This window comes from Rhincodon typus, chromosome 43 (assembly GCF_021869965.1).
Source record: "Rhincodon typus isolate 14 chromosome 43, sRhiTyp1.1, whole genome shotgun sequence".
In the NCBI taxonomy this organism is placed as follows: Eukaryota; Metazoa; Chordata; class Chondrichthyes; order Orectolobiformes; family Rhincodontidae; genus Rhincodon; species Rhincodon typus.
Genome location: NC_063374.1, coordinates 715,987 through 743,033, shown reverse-complemented (window position 1 = coordinate 743,033; position 27,047 = coordinate 715,987). Strand labels below are relative to the sequence as shown.

The window sequence follows — 27,047 nt, the reverse complement described above, 5'->3', positions numbered from 1 at the left end:
GTTCATCCAACTCTACACCTTGTTATCTCAGATTCTCCAGCATCTGCAGTTCCTACTATCTCATGATCAGAGGTGGTGTCCTTTTGCAGCTCCCCCACTCCTTACCTCTTTTCTCATCTCCAAAGTTTTAAATCCCCGTCCCTCACACTCTCCCTCCTTCCTGGCTGAAATCCAAACCTATCGCTCCATTTCTTTCCTCCACTCCCAGTTATCCCACTTCCCTCTCCCAGTTTTCGGTTCTCCAGCTGTTAAATTCGAAAGCGAGTGATAAACTCAATGATTTTCTCTCTCATCACTAGGTCACAAAACCTACCCACACCGTAACCTCACCAAGATGGCCGCCCAATCGCCCTCCTCTCCAAGCAAGCTCCGCTTCCCCTCACCAAGATGGCAGGTAGCCTGTTACCTGGGTAACCCCGGGAGGAAACACCGCCTCCCCTACCCGCCCAGACACTCACTCACAAGATGGCGGTTAGCAAGCCCGCTCCACCGGGGCCTGTTTCCGCCTGTACTGTGGGGGTAAACATCGGAACTGTGGAGTCCGAATCATGTCCCCAAGCCACCACCAAGCGTTGATAAAGTTGCCAGACTCCAGTACCGCGGTTTCCATTCCTACCCTGTCTCAGAATCTCCTCCTGCCACTCGAACTGTTCATTCCTCTTCTTACAATCCCCGTGACTGACATTGAGCATGCTCAGAGCATTGCCCGTTCCTGCTCCTGCGCACTGGGCTCCCGTAATTCATTGATAGGGGGATTTCTGCAGCGCGGGTCGGTTTGGGTACCTGATACGCCATTGATTACCTCGATGAATGTTTACTTCTCCTGGAATCCTAATCGGGAAAAATTGCAAAATTAGTACTCCAATTAGGAAGACACGTAAATACATCGACAGCATTTAGAGTGGGCGAGGGCCTTGGTCGTATTATTACCCAGCTAACCCTCAACGAATTAAAAAAAAGCCAAATATGTGCAATTCACCCACTCCCCCTCCCAATCTCAGATCGAAAAGGCTGTGTTTGCTTCCAGCGCACCAATATGCTGTGCACTTATGTGTGCAAGTTACAATGGTTGCACAGATTCCAGTCCCAGTGCGATGGCAGGAGACGGTTGACGGGAAATATTCAAATTGTTCAGAGGCTGAATCCGAAGTGCAACCCTGGTGTTTCAGAGCATGCACCACATTCATTGCAGTGATCATCTTGCACTTGGCATGTCCAGTGTTGGTGACTGCATTCCAACCACGCTTTTCACGAAGACTTTCAGTATGCTCACAGATTCCAAGATCTGCTTGACCCGGTATGGCAAGCCAGGCGCAGGATTGTTGATGCCCTTGATATTATCACAAAACACTTTGCGATGTTCACTTTCTTTGGCACTTTACCCTTTCTCCTTTCCCTCTGCCAGATATGAGGATTCCTAACTCAGAATACTGAAGAATGAATGTTATGCAGCCCTGAGAAAGGCAGACTGAGAGCAGGGAGAAGAGGAGGCAACGTGAAGTTTAAACTGACAGCAAGAGGAAGGACAGTCACAGACTGACAGAGAGAGAGTGGCCCCTGATCTTTCAACTCCACATTCAGTTTTCTACAATACCCAAATTCAACATTTTTTTGTAATTTATTAATGGGACGTGGGCATTATTGCCCATCCCTAATTGCCTGGAGAAGGTGGTAGTGAGCTACCTTCTAGAAAAGCTAATGACTTTTGGGGTGCAGGGGCATCCTCTGTCTTGTTACAAACCTTCATAGAATAGAAGTGAATCATAGAATCCCTAAAGTTTGGAAAGAGGCTGTTTGGCCTATCAAGTCTGCACCAACTCTCCAAAGAGCATCCCACCCAGAGCAAGCCCCCACCGTATCCCTGTAACCCTGCATGTACGTTGGCTAATTCATCTAGAATGGACATCCCTGGACACTACGGGGCAATTTAGCATAGCCAATACATCTAACCTGCACATAAGAACAAAGAACAAAGAAAATTACAGCACAGGAACAGGCCCTTCGGACCTCCAAGCTTGTGCTGATCCAGATCCTCTATCTAAACCTGTCATCTATTTTCCAAGCATCTGTATCCCTCTGCTCCCTGCCCATTCATGTATCCGTCTAGATGCATCTTAAATGATGCTATCGTGCCCACCTCTACCACTTCCGCTGGCAACGCGTTCCACCACCCTCTGCGTAAAGAACTTTCCACGCATCTCTCCCTTAAACTTTTCCCCTCTCACCTTGAAATCGTGACCCCTAGTAATTGAGTCGCCCACTCTGGGAAAAAGTTTCTTGCTATCCACCCTGCCTATACCTGTCATGATTTTGTAGACCTCAATCAGGTCCTTCCTCAACCTCTGTCTTTCTAATGTAAATAATCCTAATCTACTCAACCTCTCTTCATAGCCCTCCATACCAGGCAACATCCTGGTGAACTTCCTCTGCACCCTCTCCAAAGCATCCAAATCCTTTTGGTAATGTGGCGACCAGAACTGTACGCAGTATTCCAAATGTGGTCAAACCGAAGTCCTATACAACCGCAACATGACCTGCCAACTCTTGTACTCAATACCCCGTCCGATGAATGAAAGCATACTGTATGCCTTCTTGACCAATCTATTGACCTGCGTTGCCACCTTCAGTTACAATGGACCTAAACACCCAGATCTCTCTGTGCATCAATTTTCCCCAGGGCTTTTCCATTTACCGTATAGTTCACTCTTGAATTGGATCTTCCAAAATGCATCACCTCGCATTTGCTTGGATTGAACTCCATTGCCATTTCTCCGCCCAACTCTCCAATCTATCTTTATTCTGCTGCATTCTCCGACAGTCCCCTTCACTATCTGCTACTCCACCAATCTTAGTGTCATCTGCAAACTTGCTAATCAGACCATCTATACCTTCCTCCAGATCATTTATGTATATCACAAACAACAGTGGTCCCAACATGGATCCCTGTGGAACACCACTGGTCACAGTTCTCCATTTTGAGAAACTCCCTTCCACTACAACTCTCTGTCTCCTGTTGCCCAGCCAGTTCTCTATCCATCTAGCTAGTACACCCTGGACCCCATGCGACTTCACTTTCTCCACCAGCCTACCATGGGGAACCATATCAAACGCCTTACTGAAGTCCATGTATATGACATCTACAGCCCTTCCCTCATCTATCAAATTTGTCACTTCCTCAAAGAATTCTATCAAGTTGGTAAGACATGAACTTACCTGCACAAAACCATGCTGCCTATCACTAATAAGCCCATTTTCTTCCAAATGTAAATAGATCCTATCCCTCAGTATCTTCTCCGGCAGCTTCCCCACAATTGACGTCAGGCTCACCGGTCTATAATTACCTGGATTATCCTTGCTCCCTTCTTAAACAAGGGGACAACATTAGCAATTCTCCAGTCCTCCGGGACCTCACCCATGCTCAAGGATGCTGCAAAGATATCTGTTAAGGCCCCAGCTATTTCCTCTCTTGCTTCCCTCAGTAACCTGGGATAGATCCCATCCGGACCTGGGGACTTGTCCACCCTAATGCCTTTTAGAATACCCAACACTTCCCCCCTCCTTATGCTGACTTGACCTAGAGTAATCAAACATCTACCCCTAACCTCAACATCCGTCATGTCCCTCTCCTCGGTGAATAGCGACACAAAGTACTCATTAAGAATCTCACTCATTTTCTCTGACTCCTCGCATAACTTCCCTCGTTTGTCCTTGAGTGGGCCAACCCTTTCTCTAGTTACCCTCTTGCTCCTTATGTACGAATAAAAGGCTTTGAGATTTTTCTTAACCCTGTTTGCTAAAGATATTTCATGACCCCTTTTAGCCCTCTTAATTCCTCATTTCAGATTGGTCCTACTTTTCCGATATTCTTCCAAAGCTTCGTCTGTTTTCAGTCACCTAGACCTTATGTATGCTTCCTTTTTCCTCTTTGCTAGTCTCACAATTTCACCTGTCATCCATGGTTCCCTAATCTTGCCCTTTCTATCCCTCATTTTCACAGGGACATGTCTGTCCTGCACTCTAATCAACCTCTCTTTAAAAGCCTCCCACATACCAAATGTGGATTTACCTTCAAACAGCTGCTCCAAATCCACATTCCACAGCTCCTGTCAAATTTTGCTGTAATTGGCCTTTCCCGAATTTAACACTCTTCCTTTAGGACCACTCTTGTCTTTGTCCATCAGTATTCTAAAACTTATGGAATTGTGATCACTATTCCCAAAGTAATCTTTGGGAAACTTCAACCACCTTGCCGGGCTCATTCCCCAACACCAGGTCCAGTATGGCCCCTTCCCGAGTTGGACTATTTACATACTGCTCTATAAAACCCTCCTGGATGCTCCTTACAAATTCTGCTCCATCTAAACACCTAACACTAAGTGAATCCCAGTCAATGTTGGGAAAATTAAAATCTCCCATCACCACCATCCTGTTGCTCCTACATCTTTCCATAATCTGTCTACATATTTGTATCTCTATCTCATGCTCGCTGTTGGGAGGCCTCTAGTACAGTCCCAACATTGTTACCACACCCTTCCTATTTCTGAGCTCTGCCCATATTACCTCACTGCTCGAGTCCTCCATAGTGCCCTCCTTCAGCTAAGCTGTGATATCCTCTTTGACCAGTAATGCAACTCCTCTACCCCTTTTACCTCCCTCTCTATCCCACCTGAAGCATCTATATCCTGGGATATTTAGTTGCTAATCTTGCCCTTCCCTTAACCAAGTCAACAAAATAGGTGACAGACATTTGTTGCTTCATTTCTCAGGGAAACGCCCTAACCAATCAGAGTCAATTTGCCTCGTTAAAATTTAACAAAGCCTGGCTGTCTGTCAATCAGTATGCTTCATGGTACTGCTCTAACCAATCAGAGTCCAACAATCTTGTCTCATGTGTGATAAGTTTTGATTTTACCCTTGAATTTGTATTCTTGCAAAATGTCCTGATGAGTACAGACAATAATGCTTCAACAAAATGTGTGTTTTTCAGCAATACATTCACAACAGGGAAAAATGGTTCTTGTGCATGCATGGTTGGGACTTCAGCTGAACATCCAAACTGGAAAGACACAAGGACGCTCACACCAAAGAGAAACCATGGAAATCTGCAGATTGTGGAAAGGGATCCAATTACATGATAGAAACTCATCAACGTAGTCACATTTGGAAGAGAGATTTAAAAGTAGATGGCATCTGATGACACACCAGTGAGTTTACATTGGGGATGAGGTGTCCAACTGCCCTCTGTGTTGGAACGGATTTGCGCAGACAAACAACCTTCTGAGATACCAGCAAGTTCACACACGACAGCAGAGGTTGTATTCTGCTGTTAATGCTGCTGTTCATCACATCCAGGAGTGAACCATGTATGGACACCTGCTTCCAGTGAGAATCCACATTTTGTGACATACATCAGTGACTTAGACTCAAATGTTTTGGCTATGGTTTAGAAGCTTGCAGGTGATACAACAATTGATGTGTGATTGACAATAAAAAAGAAAGCCACGGACTACAGGAAGATATTAACCAGTTGGGAAGAAAAATGCTGATTGGAATCCAACCTGGAGAAGTGAAAAATAACAAAACTTGGGAAGGCAAACAGGGCAATGGGAATGCACAATAAATGGCAGGGTATTGAGAAATATAGAGAAACAAAGAGACCTTGGAGTGGTTAGCTACAGATCCCCAAAAAGAAGCTGAACAGGGAGACCAGGAAGGCATATAGGATCCTTCCTGTTCTTGACCACAGGCTAGAATGTAAGCGCAGGGAGATGATGCTAGAACTTTAGAAAACATTATTTAGGGTGCAACAAGAAGACATCGGTTTACTCACTGTAAAATTAAATAGCATTAGCACAAAAGTAGCTGTTGACTATTTAATATTAAATGGATTTGGGTTCATTTGGTTAATGGTTCGATAATGAAAGGAAAAACAGGGAATCCCTGTTGTGTTTTATTTTTTGTCTTTAGTGTTAACATGACCTGGATGGAGCTCAAAAAAACAATCTTTTCACAAGAAGTTGCTGCTTTGGTGGATGAGGGGAATCCAGTCATCATTGTCAATCTCACGGTGTAATCTGAAAGGTGAAAAATCAATTAAAACAAAGGTTTAATAAATCTTAGGTAGGATAGAAGTTGGAGCAAGTAATGTGGCTTAGCAAAAATAGTTGAATTAATCCTGCACGTGGTCAGACATGATGACAAAACAAACAGGGCGCACACGGAGGAGAAAAGGTTAAAACAAGCAGTCATGTCCCAGAGTTACAAAGAATCACACACGACAGTGAAACAATCCCATATGAATTCTGCTAGGTCCAGAGTTGAAATGTATAATACTAGATGGCATGTATTTAAGGTAAGAAAGGGAAAGTTCAAAGGAGATGGGAGGGGCAAGGTTTTTTTTTACACAGAGACTGGTAGGTGCTGCCAGAGGTAGTGGTGGAGGTAGGTAAGATAAGGGCATTTAAGGGACTTTCAGATAAGCACATGAATATGCAAGGAAAGGAGGGATATGGACCAATGTCAGGCAGAAGGGATCAGTTTCATTTGGCATCATGTTCAGCACAACATGATGGGCTGAAAGCCCTGTTCCTGTGCTGTACTGTTCTATATTCTAGATAAAGGATATCAGTATTTATTGACATTTCCATTTTATTCACTGCTCCATATCTACTTCCTCTTTACTTGAAGAAACTCATCAATGCTTGGAGCAAATGGCTGGGCTGAGGCTTGTTTTGGATAAAATCACAAAGATCACGTGACATCACAGAATCATAGAACCCTACAATGCAAATGAGGCCTTTCAGCCAATTGTATTTGTTCTGGCCAGAAACAAACTCTCCGGTCTGATTCCATGTTCCAGCTGTAGGTGCCCTGTAGGTTACATCACCTCAAATACACAGCCAAATCTTTGTTAATACAGTGAGATTTTCTGCCTCTACCACCCTTTCAGACATTGAGTTCCAACTCTCCACCTTCACTCCTTTCTAATCCTTCTTTAATTATTTTAAATCAATGTCTCTGGTTATTAACTTGTTAATAAAATAAGTCCTTCCTAGCCACTCTGTTTAGACTCTTATGGTTTGATAGTGGTTTTTGTGGGATGTAACTAAATACTCAACGAAATAATTGATTACTAATTAAGTAATATATATCAGAAAAATGTATTAAACAGTAAATATGTATAAATAACAGTAAATCTATATTAAGCTGTAAACTACTTTAGATATATTAGGAACACATGCAAACTAATTAGTGCTGAAACAACTTCAGACGTGTTCAACAAAGAGTCTCACTACCTCCTGCCTGTCAGGGACCCCATTTTATGATGGCTGGTCTGGAGAACCAAGGTTCCTAGCACCATTCACAATCCTGGTCCAAAGTGAAGTCCCCTGAACAGGGCAAAATTCCTGATATTAATATTATTCTGAATCTAAGATGACATAGAATCCCTACAGTGTGGAAGCAGGCCATTCAGCCCATTGAGTCCATACCGACCCTCCAAAAAGGATCCCACGCAGACTCCATCATGCTGTAGTACTTTCAGTACTTCCACAGACATTTCATTATACAGAAAATCATCTGCAGGTGGCTCCATGTGACAGTCAAGCAGGACAATTCTCACAACAATGCAACATCACGTGGTGGTTCCTCAGTCAAAACAAGGCTCTTGCATTCGACCTGTTTCCCACGTACTTTCCACTTTATTTCAATTGCTCATTGTCATGTCCAATTAACCCTCAATGATCTGGTTTTTAAAAATGATCATTTTCAATCCTGCCACTACAGCCTCCTCAGTTAAAATCTCACATTAGCCTCTTCAATCTCATAGAAAACAATTCCAACCTATCCAATCTTTCCGTATCTCTAAAATTCACCAGTCCTGTCAATATAGAGATGAATCTCTGCTGTGCTTTCTCTAGTGTACTCCCTGTGGTGGAGTGCCCAGAGCTGTGCCCCATCCTCTTGCTGTGATCTAAGGAGTGTTTTTTATGGTTTGACAATGATGGCTGTGTCCACACTCAGAACACGTTAATGTATCAGCAGGTCAGGACCTTTTAAATATCACATCCAGAACATTTCAAACTTCCCTCATCAGAGTGAATACGTCAGTGCTTAATGTGTTGGGAGGACCGAGAACCTCCCTTATCTTTGTTCATGTCTCACAAGATGGGATGACCAGGTAAATCCCATCCGACACATGGAGCAGATAAGTCATCTTTCCCCACTGCGAAGATCCTAACACTGCAGAAGGTGAATCACTTAAGGAGCAAGTGAATGGTCTGTTCCTGGTGGGTGCACACTGCTCACTATATCGTCAAATTTAAAGATATTCTTATATTAAGAGCATTTTAAAGGTCTCTTAACCAAGTGGAACAGCTGGTGGTCAGTATAGTGGGAGGATTGAGTGAATCTCTTTCTATATTGGGAGAAGCCGAATGTCTTGTCCTTAGGCAGGAATGGTTAGCAAGTTTGCAAAATTGCTGGTGTAGTGGACAATGAAGACATTTATCTCAGAGTCCAACAGGATCTTGATCTGATGGGCTGTGGAGTGGCAGATGGACTTTAATTTACATAAATGTGAGGTGCTGCATTTTGGAAAGGCAAATCAGGGCACGACTTACACACTTCGTGGTAGGGTCCTGGCGTGTGTTGCTGAGCAAAGAGATGTTGGGGTGCATTTTCATAGTTTCTTAAAAGTGGAATTATAGGTAGACAGTGTAGTGAAGAAGATGTTTGCCTTTATTGTGCTTGCTTTTATTGGTCAATGCATTGAGTATAGGAGTTGGGATGTCATGTTGTGGTTGTACAGGACATTGGTTAAGCTACTTTTGGAATACTACATTCAATTCTGGTCTCCCTACTATAGGAAAGATGTTGTTAAACTTGAGTGTTCAGAAAAGATTTACAAGGATGTTACCAAGGTTGGAGAATTTGAGCTATAGGGAAAGGCTGAATGGGCTGGGGCTAATTTCCTGGAGCATTGGAGGGAGAAAGATAACCTTATAGAAGTTTATAAAATCATGAGGGGCATGGATAGGGTGAATTCTCAAAATCTTTTTTTCCCCCAGGGTTGGGGAGTCCAAAAATAGAGGGCATATGTTTAAGGTGAGAGAGGAAAGATTTAAAAGGGACCTAAAGGGCAACATTTTCACAAAGAGGCTTGTATGGAATGAGCTGCCAGAGGAAGTGGTGGAGGCTGATACAATTACAATATTTAAAACTCATCTCGATGTGTACATGAATAGGAAGGGTTTAGAGGGATATGGGCCAAATGGGACTAGATTAATTTAGGATACGTGGTCGACATGGAGGAGTTCGATCAAAGAGTCTGTTTCCATGCTGTACAATGCTATGACCCTGTAACTTGCTGGTGCTCAGAGAGATGTACCGACTCATTGAAACCCTCCCTGGAGTAGGAGCAACTGCCTTGTATTTCCTGAGTGTGAAGCAGACGAAGCTCTGCAAGGCAGGGGCTGGATGGGGGTGGGAATGGCACCTACCTGAACCTCTTCCCGCTGTCAGAGCAAGTCGATGGTCTCATCACCATGAACGCGCTGGTGTTGGAGCAGTTCCTCAGACATTTCAATGGTGTCCCCAATGGCAGAGCTATGAAGCGGCATCTCATCAAACATGATCAGGTTGCTGTGTTTGCAGGTTGAATGAAGTGATAAAGCCTCTCACCATTGCAGGCTCACTGCTATGTCAGCATACTTTCCAGCTGGGTCAACAGGAGGAACAGTAAACGGACTCTCACCAGTTTCAAACCAAGATGGTCAATTAAATCCTTTCAGGTATGCAAATGGATTGAGAGAGTAGCAGATTTCGGCATGAGGTTTGGCTCAATAAGTTCTAGCCCAGAATGCTGAAAGGCTTTCTATAATTATATGTTACAGTCTGTATAAATGTAACTCATAAACACAGCTTGTTAGAACAAACCTGGGGGAAGAAAGCTCTGAACTAATCACTGGAACCTTGTTCTCTACAAGCAGAGGAAGAAATCATTTTGTGCATTCAAAATTATGAAAACTCATTAAAGATGACTTGTTGCAGCGAACTGTATTATCTCACAAAATGAGAGCGAGGGAGTGGGATTGAGGTGAGCCACAGTCTGAGTCACAAATTGAAGGACAGGTGAACTGAGAAGAATAAGTTGAAGGGGAGGGGTAAGATTCTGGAGCAAGGAGCAGAGAGAGTGAGGATTGTGTGGGATAGGGATTTGTAGATTCACAGATGAAAGGGAAAAACAATGCTCAATACAACAGATCATTCCAATTTCTATCTTATACTGACAATGGTAGATGCTGCTGCATGGTATTAGAGGGAGATGATGTGAGAGACAGACAGACAGACAGACAATGGCCTAGTGGTACTATCGCTAGACTATTAATCCAGAGACCTGGATAACATTCTGGGCACCTTGGCTCAAATCCCGCCACAGCAAATGGTGGAATTTGAATTCAATAAAAATATCTGGAATTAAGGGTCTAATGATGACCATGACGCCATTGCCAATTGTCAGGAAAAACCCATCTGGGTCCACTAATGCCCTTCAGAGAAGAAAACTGCCATCTTTACCTGGTCTGACCTACATGTGACTCCAAACCCACAACAACGTGGTTGACTCTGAACTGCCCTCTGGGGAATTAGGAATGGACAATAAATGCCTAGCCAGTGACATCCTTGTCCTGTTAAATGTATAAAAGGGGGGAAAAAAAAATTGCCAATGAGAAACTCAAAAATCTTGATCTTGCACAATTACTTAATTTATTCAGGATTGGGTTCTGATTATAGAATCCTTGGTGTGGAGAGAGGCCATTCAGCCCATCAATTATTCAGTGATTCTCAAAAGAGCATCCCACCCAGACAAAGCCTCCACCCTTTTCCCATAACCCTGCATTTACCATGGTTAAAACACCTAGCCTGCACATGTCTGGACACTATGGGTAATTTACCATGGCCAATCCACCTAACCTACACATCTTTGGACTGTGGGAGGAAACTGGAGCACCTGGAGGGAACACACACAGACAAAGGGAAAACGTGCAAACTTCACACAGACGCCAGAGGGTGGAATTGAACACTGGTCCTTGGCACTGTGGGGCAGCAGTGCTAACTGCTGAGCTACTGTGTTGCACATTAAAGAGAAATGTCAGCAGGTTTAGTTTTACATCAGTGTGAATGGTAAACCACAGAATCTTGCATACCCAAGTTGGAATCTCAGGACATGGTCAAACATGACATCAAATGTATGAAAAGTGTGGTTCGGTTTCAGATGGTTCTCTGGGAGAGGAATGGAGTTGGTAGATAGAGAATGAAAACAATGGCTTTGTCCCCACAATATTTAATTAGGGAGAGAGGAAAAAAAAAAGACACAAAATAGGGAAGAGCAGGTGGGTAACAATGCAGAAGCTTTAGAGGAAGTCAAAGTCTGTAGACAGGACAAGATAGACTTGTTGCTTAATCACATTGGATGTCATTTGTGGCTTTGATAACACTGCTTCAGTAATGTGACAGGGCAGAAACCTGATTGGAAGGATTTGCTCTTGGGAAAAAAAGGGCATGGATTCTTTTGGCAGGTAGAGGTTGTAAGGATCGAAGGCTAATATATTGAAGCAGTGATAATGATATCAGATTTGAAGGAGGGCGACATGGTACCAGCAAATCAAGACAATGAATATGGGTAAGGTGGTGAATAGGGTGGAACAAGCAGTGGGTCACATGGACAAAATGAGCCCTGAAAGAGCACGAGAGAAAGTGGAAGGGGAAACTATTCAAAGATGCGGGTTTGGGAGGAAATGTTAGAGGCAGTTTGGTCTGTTGAGCGAAGCACAGAAATATCTGATCATATTGTTTCAAACTTAGTAACAAAGAAGGTCCATGATTTCCTCACTTGTTAGAGGCGAGGACGGAGGAGAAAAAAAAAGGGGGAGGCCCCTTCAAAGAAGTAATTTGTGTAAGATATTAAAATAATTTGACAACATGTTTGTACAAAAGATGATTTATTTGACTTTGATCCAGAATATTAATGCTTTCATTTGTGCTCGAATTTATTAACCTCAGCAGAAACAGAAGCCAAAGATGGGGTTCAGTGTGGATGTGACGACCAAGAAATATCCTTATTTGTGAACTCGTTGGTGACTCAACAAGTGAGATGACCGAGTGAATCCTTTCCCACACTGAGAACAGGTGAATGGCCTCTCCGCGGAGTGAACACGCTGATGTGTTAGCAAGCTGGACGAAAGTGTGAATGTCTTTCCACACTCCAAGCAAGTGAATGGCCTCTCGCCAGTGTGAACACGTTGGTGTATCCGCAGATCAGATGAATTAGTGAAACCCTTTCCACACTCAGGGCAGGGAAATGGTCTTTCCCCATTGTGAAGTCGCCGGTGTCTCAACAGGTGGGAGGATGAAGTGAATCCCTTCCCACACTCGGGGCAGGGGAACGGCCTCTCCCCAGTGTGAATGCGCTGATGCCTCAGCAGGGTGGCTGAATCAGAGAATCCTTTTCCACAATCAGGGCAGGTGAATGGCCGCTCCCCAGTGTGGACTCGCTGGTGTTTCAAAAGGTGGGACGAATCGGTGAATCCCTTTCCACACTCGGAGCAGGTGAACGGCTTCTCTCCAGTGTGAACGCGCTGGTGTCTAAGCAGGGTTGCCGACTGAGTGAATCCCTTCCCGCACTCTGGGCAGGTGAATGGTCGTTCCCCAGTGTGAACTCGCTGGTGGATTATTAGGTCTGATGAATTAGTGAACCCCTTCCCACACTCGGGGCAGGTAAATGGCCTTTCTGTAGCATGACCTCGCTGGTGTATTAGCAGGTGGGACGAGGTAGTGAATCTTTTCCCACAGTTGGAGCAGGTGAATGGCCTCTCCCCCGTGTGAATTCGCTGATGCACAGTGAGTTCAGATGATCGCCTGAACCCAGTCCCACAGTGTGAACACCTGAATGGCCTCTCATCAGAGTGAACAAGTTGATGGGACATCAGTTCCCGGGCACTTTTGTAGCACTTCCCGCAGTTCGGACATTTAAAAGGTCTCTCATTAGTGTGAACGCGCTGGTGGGTCAGCAGATGAGAGGACTGAGTAAATCCCTTTCCACATTTGGAGCAAGTAAATAGTCTCTCTCCAGTGTGACTGCGTCGGTGGGTTTCTAGCTCGGAAGGAGATCGAAATCCCTTCCCACAGTCCTGACATTTCCATGGTTTCTCCATGGTGTTGCTGTGTCATTCCAGGTTGGATGATCAGTTGAAGCCTTGCGCGCACGCGCACACACACACACACACGTGTAGTCTCTCACTGCTGTGAAACATTTGGCATTTTTAACCGGTTAAAACTCTTTCCATAGCCAGTGCTTTTCTGGTCACATTGATGATTAAAACCATTTCCCACAAGTGTATTGGAGATAAATTTATCCTGCCACACTTCAAGGATGTTGAAATTCAGTTCCTGAATTGAGTGACTTAACCATGAGGTTTGGTCTGAATTTTGTATCTTCAAATCCTTCCCTTCTTATACCCTGTAAAGAGTTTACAAAAAAACATCAGTAAGTAGAGGATAGAAAATTAGAACAGATCATTCCTGTTTTGCTGCAACATTTTTCTTCCTCTCGCATTCCTCCAAAACTCTAAAGTTTGTCTCCCATATTCTACATCCTCCGAGAGCAGAAATCCAAACCAATGCCACCACTTCTTTGCTTGACTGCCAGATTTCTTCCTCCCTTTACTCTGGCTGGTTTCTCAAAGTCCTGCAGGCATAAGCTATTGATTTTAAGGAAAGATCACTGCACCCAAAATGTTAACTCTGATTTCTCTCCACAGATGCTGCCGGACCTGCTCAGCTTTTCCAGCAATTTCTGCTTTTGTTTCTGATTTCCAGCATCCGTGGTTCTTTTGGGTTTTTTTACATAGGCATAAGCCATTCAGCCCAACAAATTTGTTCCACTATTCAATCAGGTCGTGGCTGATCAGCTACCTCAATGTTATCCCCAAATTGCTCTACATTATTTGTATCAATCAAGTTTTGTGTTGAACATGCTCATGCTCAGTGATTGATCTTCCACAGCCCTTGGGAATACAGAACTCCAAAGATTCAGTACCCTCTGAAGAAATCCATCATCATCTAGGTCTTAAATGGCCTCCCCTTTTTCAGAGACTGTTTCCCCTGCTTCTAAACAGCAGCCAGCGGCAACATCCTATCTACATCCACCCTGGAAGAATTTAGTAAGATAAAGTGAGAGACGACCTCATTCTTTAAAACTCGAAAACATACAGGCCCAGTTTCTTCAATCTCTCCTCAAAAACAATCAAGCCACCCCAGTTATCTGTTGTAGTCACTCAATGGCAAGTATGTCCTTTCTTAGATATGAACACATTAAATGTAGGTATGGGTTCACCAAGATTCTATGTAATTGTACCAAGACATTCCTGTACTTGCATATCCTCAAAATGAAGGCCAACATGCTTTTGCTTCCCTAGTTGTTTGTTGCAATTATACACTAGCTTTTCGTGACTCAAAAAATGTCACAGAATCAGAAAGAGAGTCACACAGACACAGAGCCTGGAACAGATGCTTTGGTTGAACTAGTCCATGCCAAACAAGTTTCCCAAACTAAACTGGTCCCACTTGCCTGCATTTGGCCTATATCCTTCTAAAGCTTTCTATTCATCAAGTCCCTTTGGAGATCAACACGTCCCACTAATTACCGAATAGTCTGCTTTCTTTTCATGCCAAAGTGGATTAGTTCATACTTATTGATATTATATTCCAGATACCACATTCTTCACCGTTCACTTAGCTCACCCAAGTCTCCTTGAAGCTTCCTTGCATCCTCACAACTTGCATTCCAACCCAATTTGTGTCATCAGCAAACTTGTGAAGTGTAATTAATCACAGAGCTGGCTAAAATGAGTTCCTGAAGAATAGCAAGCAAAGCGGACTCATCTAAGTCACAGCAGTAATACACACAGTGCCAGTGGAATGCAGCCAGCACTGAGTACAGCAAGGACAGGGGGTTTTGGAAGTCTGGCAAGTGTGGGAGTTCAGTGAAGTGGGGAAAGGTTTTCCTTTCTTAACTGTTTTAGAACCTGGCACTTCAGGAGTCAGGAGCCAAAACATGCTCAGTTTAGAAAATCCAGAGTGAAAAACAAGTAACAACATAGGAGTCTGGCAATGTACAAGGGTCATATAGTATAAAAGGACTATGTGAGTAACCTGATTAGGACACACGAGTTAGGGGAAGGTTTATAAATTTAAAAAGTATTAAACTTTAGTGCACATAGCTAAAACAGTTACTTGTTTAATTAAGGACCATATAACATTCAGTAGCAAGTGATATTTGCATCAATAAAATGGTGGTAAAGAACAGTAATTATTTTTACACAATGAATTACATTTAACTATTTAGCACAAAGACAACAGTGAGACAGGAATTGTGTAGCAGCTGCTGCATTTGGGTTTTTCTGGATCCAAAAATTATTCCAGCAAACGTGTTTCAGAGATAGTAGGAACTGCAAATGCTGGAGAATCCGAGATAACAAGGTAGAGCCGGATGAACACAGCGGGCCAAGCAGCATCAGAGGAGCAGGGAGGCTTTTCTGAAGAAGGGTATAGGCCCGAAATGTCAGCCTTTCTGCTCCTCTGATCTACACCTCTACACCTTGTTATCTCCAGCAAACGTGTGTTGGGATTGGTCTCCTTATCTGAGGAAGGACGTTCTTATTGTTGAGGAAGTGCAGTGAATGTTTACCAAATTGATTCTTGGGATGGCAGGACTGATGAATGAGGAATGACTAAGTTGGTTATTATTGTATCTACTGAAGTTTAGAAGAATGGGACTGGGAGAATCCTTAGGACCGAGATAAGGAAAACTTTCTTCACCCAGTGATGAGCCCATAGAATTCACTACCACAAAAAGCAGTTGATGCCAAAACATTGAGATTTCAAGGGGGAGGTAAATACAGCTCTTGTAGCTAGAAGGATCAAAGGATATCGGGAGATGGTGGGATTAGGGTATTGCTCCATGATCAGCCATGATCATGTTGAATGGTGGAGCAGGCTCAAGGATGACCTACTCCTGTGATTCTCTGGAAATGCCTAACAGCAGGAACTTGCAACTTATGAACTGGAAGCTGAGTTGAAGACATTATGATACATTGAGGCAGGGAGAGATACTTGGACACTTGTTGCAGAAGATGCTCACACCCCTTAGGATAGGCCAGTCTGATTCCATTTGTAGTAAGGGACAGGAGGGTCTGACTGCCATTGAGGCAAGTACCAGTCAGAGAATACTGGAGTGCAGGAGCTATGAAACAAGCTATGAAACAACTATGAAACAAGTTCAAGGTACTCATCTGCATTAATGTAATCAAGGTTTGTAAAGAAGAAGAATGGACAGTCCAGGGCACTTTGGTCAGGATACCTTTTGTGAAAGAGAGAGTAATAAGGAATATACTGGCAGTAGGAGATGGTAGTGTGAGGGGGATACACACTGTTCTGTTTAGCAAATAGTATAATTCCAGAAAGTTATGTTGACTCCCCAGTCCCCAGACTTGGGACATCTACTCAGCACCAGACAGGAGGTTGGAGTGATAGGATCCAGCTGTCATGGCCCACGTAAGTACAAAACACACAAGGAGGATTAGGCTTTGTTTAGACATTATGGGGAGCTACGCACCAAATTGAAGAGCAGCACCTGAATCTCTGGATTTTTTCTTCAGCCCTGTGAAAGTTGACAGAGGGCACTTAAGGCTGGTGAAATACATACAGCATGTGGCTAAAAGACTGGTATGGGAGGAGTGGGTTTCAGTTTGTGGGGCAGTGGGGGCACTAGCATCAATCAGTAGTAGGGCTTGTATTGATGGGACAGTCTGCACCTGAACCCTGATGGGTCTAGTATTCCATGGAACCACATAACTAGGGAAGTAGGGTGGCTTTTAAAGAAAATAAGCGGGGTGAGGGATCAAGCTTGGGTAGATGCGGAAATCAAGGGTAGAATCAAGACAGGAGAGCAGAACAGTAATAAGAAAAATGAAGGTCAGAAAATGGCCGGAAGGGACTGGGAGAATAGACATTCGAATATACCTACAGTTAACACTAGATGTTAGAAAGGTAATAAAAAGACAAAGCTAAAGGCTCTGTACCTGAATGTGTGCAGCATTCATAATAAATTAAATAAATTTATAGCATACATTGAAGTAAATAAATTTGGCCTGATAGCCATCGCAGAGACATGGCTGCATGATGACAAGGATTGGGCCCTGAATATTGAAGGACATATACAATCAAGAAGAACAGAATGCTAGTTGAAGGTGGAGGAGGCATTACTTTTACTCAAGGCTGCATTGATGCAATATTTAGAGATGATCTTGGTTCTGGAGATTTGGATGCAGAATTGGTTTTGGAGAGATGAAAAACAGTAGGGGTAAAACGAAAGACTAGGGGATTGGTCTACAGACCCCAAACGGTAATCACAATGTAGGGAGAAGCATACAAGAAGAAATATTGGGTGCTTGTGATGAAATGATGGCAATAATCATAGGTGATTTTAACCTGCAATTAACATGAAAAAAATTCAGTTTGTCAATGGCAGCATCGATGGGAACTCCACAGGCTGCTTTTGAAAGAGTTTCTTTGAGCAATATATTCTGCAACCAGCCAGCAAGGAGGTTGTACTGGACTTGATATTGAGTACAGCATTGATTAATTTGTTCAGAGTAAATGCATCTTAGGTAGCAGTGGCCACAAAATAATTGAATTTTGCATTCAGTTTGAAATGGAGAAGGGCGTGTCTACGATTAATATTTTAACCTTAAATTATTGCTACTTTGTGGAAGAACGCAGAGCTCACTGAAGTGAACTGGAATACTAGGCTATAGGATAGATCAACAGAGACAGCAAAAGAATAGCAAAAGAAATTAAGGGGATGTATCAGAATAAATATAATCCAATTACATGGATTTAATATGGATTAAATATGGATTTACCATCCATATTTAACCAGATAAACAAAGTAAACATCAAACTGAGGAAAAACTGTGCAAAGGCAAGTGCAGGTCAGATGATTGGATAGAATAGGAAGAACAGAGAATGACTAAAGAATTATTCAGGTAAAATAAATTATGAGTATGGTTGGAAGCTAGCTAGAAATGCGGCGACTGTTAGCAAGAGTTTCCATAGTTTTCTAAAAAGGAAAATAGTAAGTATAGTGATAGTTGGCCCTCCGTAGGATGGGAATGGTGAGCAAATGATAGATAATAGGCATGGTGAATGACGTGAACAAATTTTATTTCTGTCTTCACTATGGAGGCTACAAAATAATACAGTAGTATCTCTATGTCAAGAAGTAAAACAGCGAGAAGAGAGCTTGGTGAAACTATAAATTATTAGGGTAGGGATGTTGAACAAGCTGATGGAGTTTCCATCTGGATTTCATCCTTGGGTCTTAAAAGTGGTGGCCAACAAGGTAGTAAATATTTTGTTCAACTTCTTTTTTTTCCAAAATTCACTAAAGTTTGGAAAGGTTTCAGCAGACTGGAAAATTGCAAATATTCTTCGTGATTGTATATGTCCAACTCAAGAAGAGAGGGAGGCAGAAAACAGAAAACTATAAACCAATTAACTTGATGTCTGTCATGGGAAAGGTATGAACATTAAGGTGGTTACAGCTTGGTACTTGAAAAACTCAAGGTCATCAGGGAGAGTCAGCATGATTTCATGACAGAAAAATTATGTTTCAACAATCTGTTAGAGGTCTTTGAAGGAGCAACATGCTGCAAATAAGTGGAGTCTGTACATATACTGCAGTTTCACTTCCAGAAGACATTTGACGAGGTGCCATTTTAAGTAGCAGCTCATGGTGCAAGGGGCAACATACTGTCCTGGATAGAAGATTGGCTAGCCATTACCAAAGTAACTTTCTGATTGGCAGAATGCAACAGTAGAGTCCTACAGGGGTCTCTAAGATCTCTGCTTTTTAAAGATTATGTTAATTATTTAGATGAGGAGAACAAAAGCACGGTACCTAAATTTGCAGCTGACACATAGATTAGTCAGAAAGTTGTGAAACAGAAATATAGAGATAGCAGAAGGATACACATAAGTTGAGTTAGTGGGGAAAAATCTGACAGATGGAGCAGAATATGGGAGAATGGCAAGTTGAACAACTTGCCAGGAAGAATAAAAAAAACAAACAGTATTACTTAAACAGAGAATGACTGCAACATTCTGAGTTGCAGAGGGATCCAAGTGTTCTTGTGCATGATTCATAAAAATTTAACATGCAGATACAGCAGTAATTAAATGCCAGCTTTGCTCCCCTCCAATCTGAGCTCACTCTCAGGTTCCCAATACCTTGCCTACTTTGTTGAAACCCTCCCCTTTGGCACTGGCAAATTTACATATTTATACAGAATTTGCTGAGATGCAAGTTTTCCATCTTGTACATGTCCCATTTGCCACGGAGCCATTCAAATGCCTCAGAAATCTGATGCCCTCTCTTTGACCACAATTCTCCAGCCACGTGTTCAATCACTCAATTTTCCTTTTCCCATTCTCACTTGCATGTGACATCAAGAATACTCCTGCGACTATTTGCTTTTAAAGTCCTGCTTTTAGCCAATGGAAATGGAACACCATTTAGCGAGCTAGATGATCTCAAGGGACGCCTACACTTCCCAATCTGCATCCGTGGTTCTAGCCTGTGGTTTTCCTAAACTTGTTACTTGGGTTGCTCAAATGTCCATGATTTTCCCCACACGCTACGGGACATACACTCCAGAAGGCTAAGCTGCCCTATCAAACCTTAACTTTACGTTACATATTTTAGCTTTATTTCACTGCGCGTCCCTCTCACTTGTGGTTATTGAGTTTATATAGCTAGTTCTTAAAAATAGATTTCTGATTTTTTAAAGCAATTTACATTCGCTGTAAACAGCAGCTCTCCACCAACGAACCAAGTTAGGTACCACTCATCTCAGTGAATCAATCATTTTCTCTCCTGATCTAGGGGATCCTGAACCAGGACGGCGGTCATTAACATGGGCCCTTCAGATATTTTGTATCCGCCGTATTTAACTTTTATTTTACCTGTGCCCATTTCCGGGTAAAAAGCACCAGAGATGCAGGTTCCTATTCGAAGTGCGCGGCCTCCAAAGGCTGTCTGTACAACATTCGTACTCCCCTCCCGGGATACCAGCTCACGCCCAAGGAAGTGATTGACAGCAACTGAAGAACAATTAGAAAGAGGGTGCATTCCCGGAGGACCCAAAACTAAAAGACGCTCCAGCCAATCAAAACAAAGAGCGTCGCGGAGGGCAGGGCTTGCTTGTTGAGAGGGCGCAGTTTCAGCGCATGCGCCTTGCTGAAAGCACAACACTGTAAAAATGGCCGCCCCTAGCGGAGACACTCTGAAAAGATGCCGTTGCTTCAATCCCCAAACCGGTAACGTTTACTCAGAGTTTGAATATGTTGTCGACTTATGAAGTCCCTAAAGCCCACACGCGGTCTCCGTCACTCCCATCCCAGTGCAATCACCTGCATGATTTGCGAGGCCACTGCCTAATCCAGCGTCCAACATTGACGTTGTGATTCTCCGTGCGGCGCCCAGCTAATAGACGGTTTTTACGATATTTAATTGACGGCAGCTTCGGGCCAATAGAAAGAGGGAGTGAGCCAGAGGACCAGACGGGAGCGACTGGTCCTCCAACCAATTGGAGTGAATGAAGGGCGGGACTAGTCACTGTCAAAAATAAATTGCTGAGAAAATTCGGTCGGTCTGGTAGTATCTGTGGAGAGAAAGCAAAGTTAAACGTTTCAGGTCCAAAAAGTGATCCTTTGTCCATCGAGTCTCTGGGGGTCTATTTTCACTTTAGCACTGGTCCTGTAGCCTCGAAAGTGAGGACATTTCAAGTGCTCATCTGCACACATTCTGTTTAAAGGTTGCGAAGTTTCTTACCTCTGCTGTCCTCCTGGGTATTGCAATTCAAATTTCCATCACTCTCTAGATTAACTTTTTTTCCCCTCAGACTCCCCTGAGCCTCCTGCCCTTCACCTTAAAATTATGCCCTCTTTATATTGACTAAGGGAAATAGCTGCTTCTTATCCAACCTCTCCATACCCCTCACAATCTTATTCGCTTCAGTCAGGACCCCCTGCCCTTCTCCACGCTAAAGCCTATCCAGTCTCTCTGCATAGCGAAAATGTTTCATCTCAGTCAACATCCTGGTGAATCTCCTGCGCAACCTCTTCAACCACCTCCCTCCTATAGTAAGATGTCCAGAATAGCACACAGTACTTCAAGACAACATGGTGCAGAGCTGGATGAACACAGCAGGCCAAGCAGCATCATAGGAGCAGAAAGGCTGACGTTTCGGGCCTAGACCCTTCATCAGTACTTCAGCTGGGGCCTAATCAAAGTTTTCTATGTCATACCCTCCCCTGGTCTTATAACCTATGCCATGACTAATAAAGGCAAATGTGGCATATGCTGCCTTAACTACCTATTAACCCGTCCTGCCACTTTCAAGAATCTGTGGATAAGCACCCTAAGATCTCTCCGTTCTTCTGAGCTTCCTAGTGACTTGACATTCGTTGAATATTCCCTTATCTAGTCACTTCTTCCAAAGTGCATAACCTCACACTTTTCAGAGTTAAATTCCGTCTGCCACTGATCTGCGCATCTGAACGATTAGTCTATAGTTTCCTGTAATCTGTGACCTTCTTCCTCACTATCAATCACTCGGCCAATCTTTATGTCACCTGTAAACTAACTTATCATCCTTCACCCTGTCCCCCAACATTCTTAACTATATTGTTTATATATTGCAGAACAAATAAGGGACCCAACACTGATCTCTGTTGTACGCCACTAGATACCAGCCTCTAGTCATAAACACAGATCACAAGCTTCTATTTGATTCATTGATTTGATTTATTATTATTGTCACATGTACTGAGATAAAGTTTTATATTGAATACTAACCAGACAAATCACACCTTATGTAAGTACATCAGGGTAATAGAACAGAATGCAGAATATAGTGTTACAGCTACAGAGAAGGCGCAGAGAAAGATCAACTCTTACATATGAGAAGTCTGTTCATTTGTCCAATAACAATGGGGAAGAAGCTGTTCTTAAATCTTTGGTATGCATCTTCAAACTTTTGTATCTTTTGTATCCGATTTGAAGAGTGTGGAAGAGAGTATAATTGGGGTGGAAGAGGTATTTGATTATGTTGGCTGCTTTCCTAAGTAGTAGAAAGTGTACATGGAGTCAAAGGAAGGAAGTCTGGTTTTCATGATAGACTGGACTGCGTACACAACTCTCTAATTTCTTGTGGTCTTGGGCACAGCAGTTGCTATACCAAGCTGTGATGCATCTGGATAGGATGCTTCCTATGGTGCATCTTTAAAAATTGGTAAGAGTCATTGTGAACATGCTGAATTTCCTTAGCCCTCTGGGGAGAGATGTTGGTGTGCTTTCTTGACTGTAGCATCAATGTGGATGGACCAGGATAGCTCATTGGGGACATTTACTACTGCTAAGCCAATTTTGGATCCAACATGCCAAGTTACCCTCAATACCATGCTTTTTTCCCTTCATTAGTCTCCCATGTCAGACTGTCCAGCCTTGTCTTACTCCCTTGAAACTCAGCATTGGTGGACTGCCTCTGTCTTGGTTCCTTTATGATAGTGTGCTGTGTCCCTATTATACTAAAGCTCTGTGTTCCCTCCCCCTGCCAAACTAGTTTAAACCCTGCTCAATAGCACTTGCAACCCCTCACCCTCCCCAACTAGGATGTTGATCCCATTCTTGTTCAGGTGCAGACCGTCCCACTTTTCCCCAGAAATGGTTCCAGTGATCCCGATATCTAAAACCCTCCTGTACCAACTCTAGAGCCATGCATTAACCTACCCTATTCTTCTATTTCTGTACTCACAAGAACATGGCACTGAGAGTAATCCAGAGGTTACAACCAATGAAGTCCTGTTTTGAATCCACTGCCTAATTCCTTAAATTCTTGATGAAAAACCTCATTCCTTAGGCTGCAGAAATGCCTGCCTAATGATTCCTCTATCACTATCGCTCCTCCTTTTCTCTATCTTCCTCTCCTATACAGTCAGGCTGCTTATGGTGCCAGAAGTTTGACTCTGCCTGCACTTCCTTGATGAACCAACACCTCAACAATTTCTAAATTGGAAAACTGATTTGTGAGCAGGACCCAGAGGCCTCCTGCATTACTTACCTGTTTCTCTGAATATTATCAGCCTTTGTGGAAGGGGAAATGTTTGTTCTGTCTTAAGGGAAAAAAATTCAAACTGGTGTGATTGGGGAAGCACATACACACACTCAGCTGAAATCTGTGAGAAACTGTTCTCCTCCTATGAAAAATTGACACAGTGAGAAGACATGTTGAATCTCCTGAGAGCTCACAGTAACAAGACACCACTATTCTTCCCTCCTGTTGAGGATCAATACAGTGGGTAAACATGCTGATGCATCAGTGAGTTCCCAATAGCAAGAGGCCATTGAACTGCTCGATATGTGTGAAGAGATTCAGCAAGTCATCTTGTGTAGCATCAGCTCCTTCACACTTACAAAAGAGAATTTTGCTGCTCTCAGTGTGGGGATGTAAAAATATAATGTCCAGTAAATGCTCAGGCAGCATCTATGGAGAAAGAAAGAGTCGAACGTGACTTGTCTTTGGAGCTCTCAATGAGCTGCTGGATTTTGGAAGATGTAGTGAATGGAACTACACACATCATGGCAGAGCTGTCTGGAGTGTGCAAGGAAACTGGGAACTGGAGATTGATGCGTGCAGATCTTTGAAAGTGACAGGATACATTGAGAGGGCATTTAACAAGAAATGTGGGGCGATGGGCTTCATAGAAACAAACAAAAAAAGGAGGAGGCAATCCAGCCCTTTCCACCATTAAATATAATCACAGCAGATCATCCAACTAAGTACCCTATTCTCACTTTCCCGCCCATATCCTTTGATTCCTTCAGCTCTAAGAACTATATCGAACTCCTTCTTGAAAACATTCAATGCTTTGGCCTCAGCTGTCTTCTGTGGCAGAGAATTCCACAGGGTCACTACTCTATGGGTTAAGAAATTACTCCTTATCACAGTCCTAAATGGCCTACACTGTATTCTTAGACTGTGTCTCCTGATTCTTACTTCCCAGTCATTGAGAACATCTTTCTTGCATTTACCTTTTCTGGTCCTGTTAGATCCTCATAGGTTTCCATGAGAGCTTCCCTGCATTCTTCTAGACTTCAGTGAAAACAGTCCTAACCAACCCAGTCCCTCTTCAAATGTCAGTTTGATAAACCTTTGTTGCACTCCCTCTATAGCCAGAACATCATTCCTCAGATAAGGAGACCAAAACTGGGCACAATACTCCAAGTGTGGCCTCATCAAGGCCATATACAATTGCAGAAAGACATCCCTGCTATCCTATCCTTTTGCTATGAAGGCCAACATGCTGCACCTGCATGTTTATTTTCAGTGACGGGTGTACAAGACTTCCAGGTCTCATTGCACTTCCCCCTTTCCCAATTTATTGCCATTCAAGATAATAATCTCTGTTTTTGCTACCAGAATGGATAATCCCACATTTTTCCACATTATACTTTATCTGCCATGCACTTCTGCCCACTCATTCATCTTGTCCAAATCACACTGAAGTATCTCTGTATCCTCATCAGGCACAGCTTTGTGGCATCTGCAAACTTGGAGACATTACTTTTAGTTCCTTCACCTAAATTGTATATTGTGAATAGCGGGGGTCTAAGCGCAAGTCACAGCCTGCCACTTGCAAAATGGCCCATTTATTCCTATTCTATATTTCCTGCCTGCCAGCGAATTTTCCATCCATGTCAGTATAATACCCTAATCCTGTGTGCTTTAATTTGACACACTAATATCTTATATGGGACCTTATTGAAAGCCTTCTGAAAGTCCAAGTAAACCACATCCACTGGCTCCCCCTTTATCAATTCTACGAGTCACATCCTCAGCAATTTCCAGTAGATTTGTCAAGCATGATTTTGCATTCGTAAATCCGTGATGATTCTGCCTAATCCTGTTATAGAGTCATATGGCATGGAAACAGATCCTTTGGCCAACTTGTCTATGCTGACCAGGTTTCCAGAACTGAACTAGTCCCAGTTGCCTGTATTTGGCCTATATTCTTCTAAACCTTTCCTTTCCATGTACCTGTCCAAATGTCTTTTAAATGTTGTAACTGTATCCACCTCTATCACTTCCTCTGACAGATCATTCTATACATGCACCATCCTCTTTGTGAAAAATTTGCCTTTTTAAAATCTTTCTCCTCTCACCATCTAGTTTTGGACTCCCCTACCCTGGGGAAAAGACTTGGCTATTCACCCTATCTAAGTACCGTATGATTTTATAAACCTCTAAGGTCATCCCTCAGCCTCCTACACTCCAGGGAAAAAGAAGTCCCAGCCTCTACAGCCTCTCCTTGTAACTCAAATCCTCCAGTCTCAGTAACACCCTTGTAAATCTATTTTTGTATCCTCTCCAGTTTAAAACATCTTTCCTTTAGCAGGGCAACCAGAATTGTATGCAGTGGCCTTACCAATGTCTTGTACAGCTGCAACATGATGTCCCACCTTGTATCTAATACAATCCGTAATTTCCTTCGTTAACCGTGGTCATGCCGCCTGTCCCGTTTCATTTTGTGCCAGACAGGAATGAACAAATTGTTGCGGTTCTTTCATGCACTCTTTAAATGTTTGCCATTGACTATCCACTGTCATCCCTTTAAGTGATGTTCCCCATTTATCCTATACCATCGCAGTTTCTTTTGTAGTACAGTATCAGGACCCTAATCACAAAATCAATTTTGTCAATCGCCATCTTAATGAGGAATTGATTGCTCACGCTTGGTCCTCCACCCTTGCCTTTCATTCAGGGTAGACAAACAGGAGGCTGGAAGAACACAGCAAGCTATGCAGCATCTGGAGGAAAGGAGCGCCCTTGCCTTTCATTCAGGGTAGACAAACAGGAGGCTGGAAGAACACAGCAAGCTATGCAGCATCTGGAGGAAAGGAGCAGTTAACGTTTTGGGTATTACCCTTCTTAAGGACTTGAGTCTGCCTGGCTTGCTCTGTTCTTCCAGCCTCCTGTTTGTCTACCTTGTATTTGCAGTTTTTTTGTCTCATGCCTCTCATTCACCCTTCAGCCTGAACGTCTTATCCCCCGAGCTCCGCTTCCATTCACTCCGATTGGTTAGAAGACCTGCCACTTACATTCGATCCTACTATCTCGCCCTCCTTTCTGTTGGTCCAGAGCCGCTGTCAATCACCCGGGCAGCGTGAGCTGGAACGTGCATATTGGTAATGCAAATCGCTGATCCACGGGGTCCATGTGCGGCCTCTACCTTGCTTAGAGCTGCAAATTGAGAAACGTTTTGTTCCAGAAATAGTATAATTATGCACTATTGTACGAAATCATTAAAAGGAGACAATTATCCGTTAGTTTATTTGTATTTCAGTTGAGAGAGAAGGGTGTGTGTGTCAGCCAGGGATTTCCAGCCTTGGGGAGAAGGGAAAGAGCAAAAAGGGATTTGCAATTGTCTGCTCAAAATTTCCTGGTATCATAGAAATTAATTTGTGTAAATTGCCTTCATGGGTTAAGGGAAGATTTACAGACAGGAAAAATCACATCCAGATCTGACAGCTATTCCATTTATCAGGACTGGGATACCATTTGCCCTTGAATGTGGAAGGAGAAATGTTTGTTTATGGGATAAGATTTCAAACTTGGAAAAGCAACAAGACATGCACACCCGAGTGAGAGTATTCCATAAGAGCCGAAGAAATAGGAATACGAGCAGGCCATTCAACCCCTCAAACACCGTTTTCTCTAAACTGAGTGCAATGAGGGTCCATGCGTACTGATTGCTGTGCCAACTATAGCTAACACATTCACTTCTGGTTTCTCCGGTCGCTGCCGCACATGAACGAGAGGTCCATACAGTGGCTGGAGAAATTAGAGGGAATGCAGCTCTTAAGCCTG

The 27,047-nt window shown here is 43.2% G+C and overlaps 1 protein-coding gene across 5 annotated transcripts in view; it reads right to left on the bottom strand.

Annotated features, from left to right (window-relative positions):
• LOC109924266 (zinc finger protein 239-like) overlaps positions 1-27,047 on the bottom strand; it is an 88,718-nt gene that overhangs the window by 9,748 nt on the left and 51,923 nt on the right. Inside the window, exons 1-2 of one of the 5 annotated variants that reach the window (XM_048619722.1) lie at positions 20,530-20,624; positions 11,983-13,516 (exon numbers count right to left, since the gene is read on the bottom strand). In XM_048619722.1, the coding sequence (XP_048475679.1) occupies positions 12,117-13,211 (1,095 nt within the window). In that variant the 5' untranslated portion in view covers positions 13,212-13,516; positions 20,530-20,624 and the 3' untranslated portion in view covers positions 11,983-12,116. Of the gene's footprint in view, positions 1-11,982; positions 13,517-20,082; positions 20,269-20,529; positions 20,625-27,047 lie in introns of those variants that run through there. The other 4 variants (XM_048619721.1, XM_048619724.1, XM_048619723.1 and 1 more) reach the window with 4 other exon arrangements.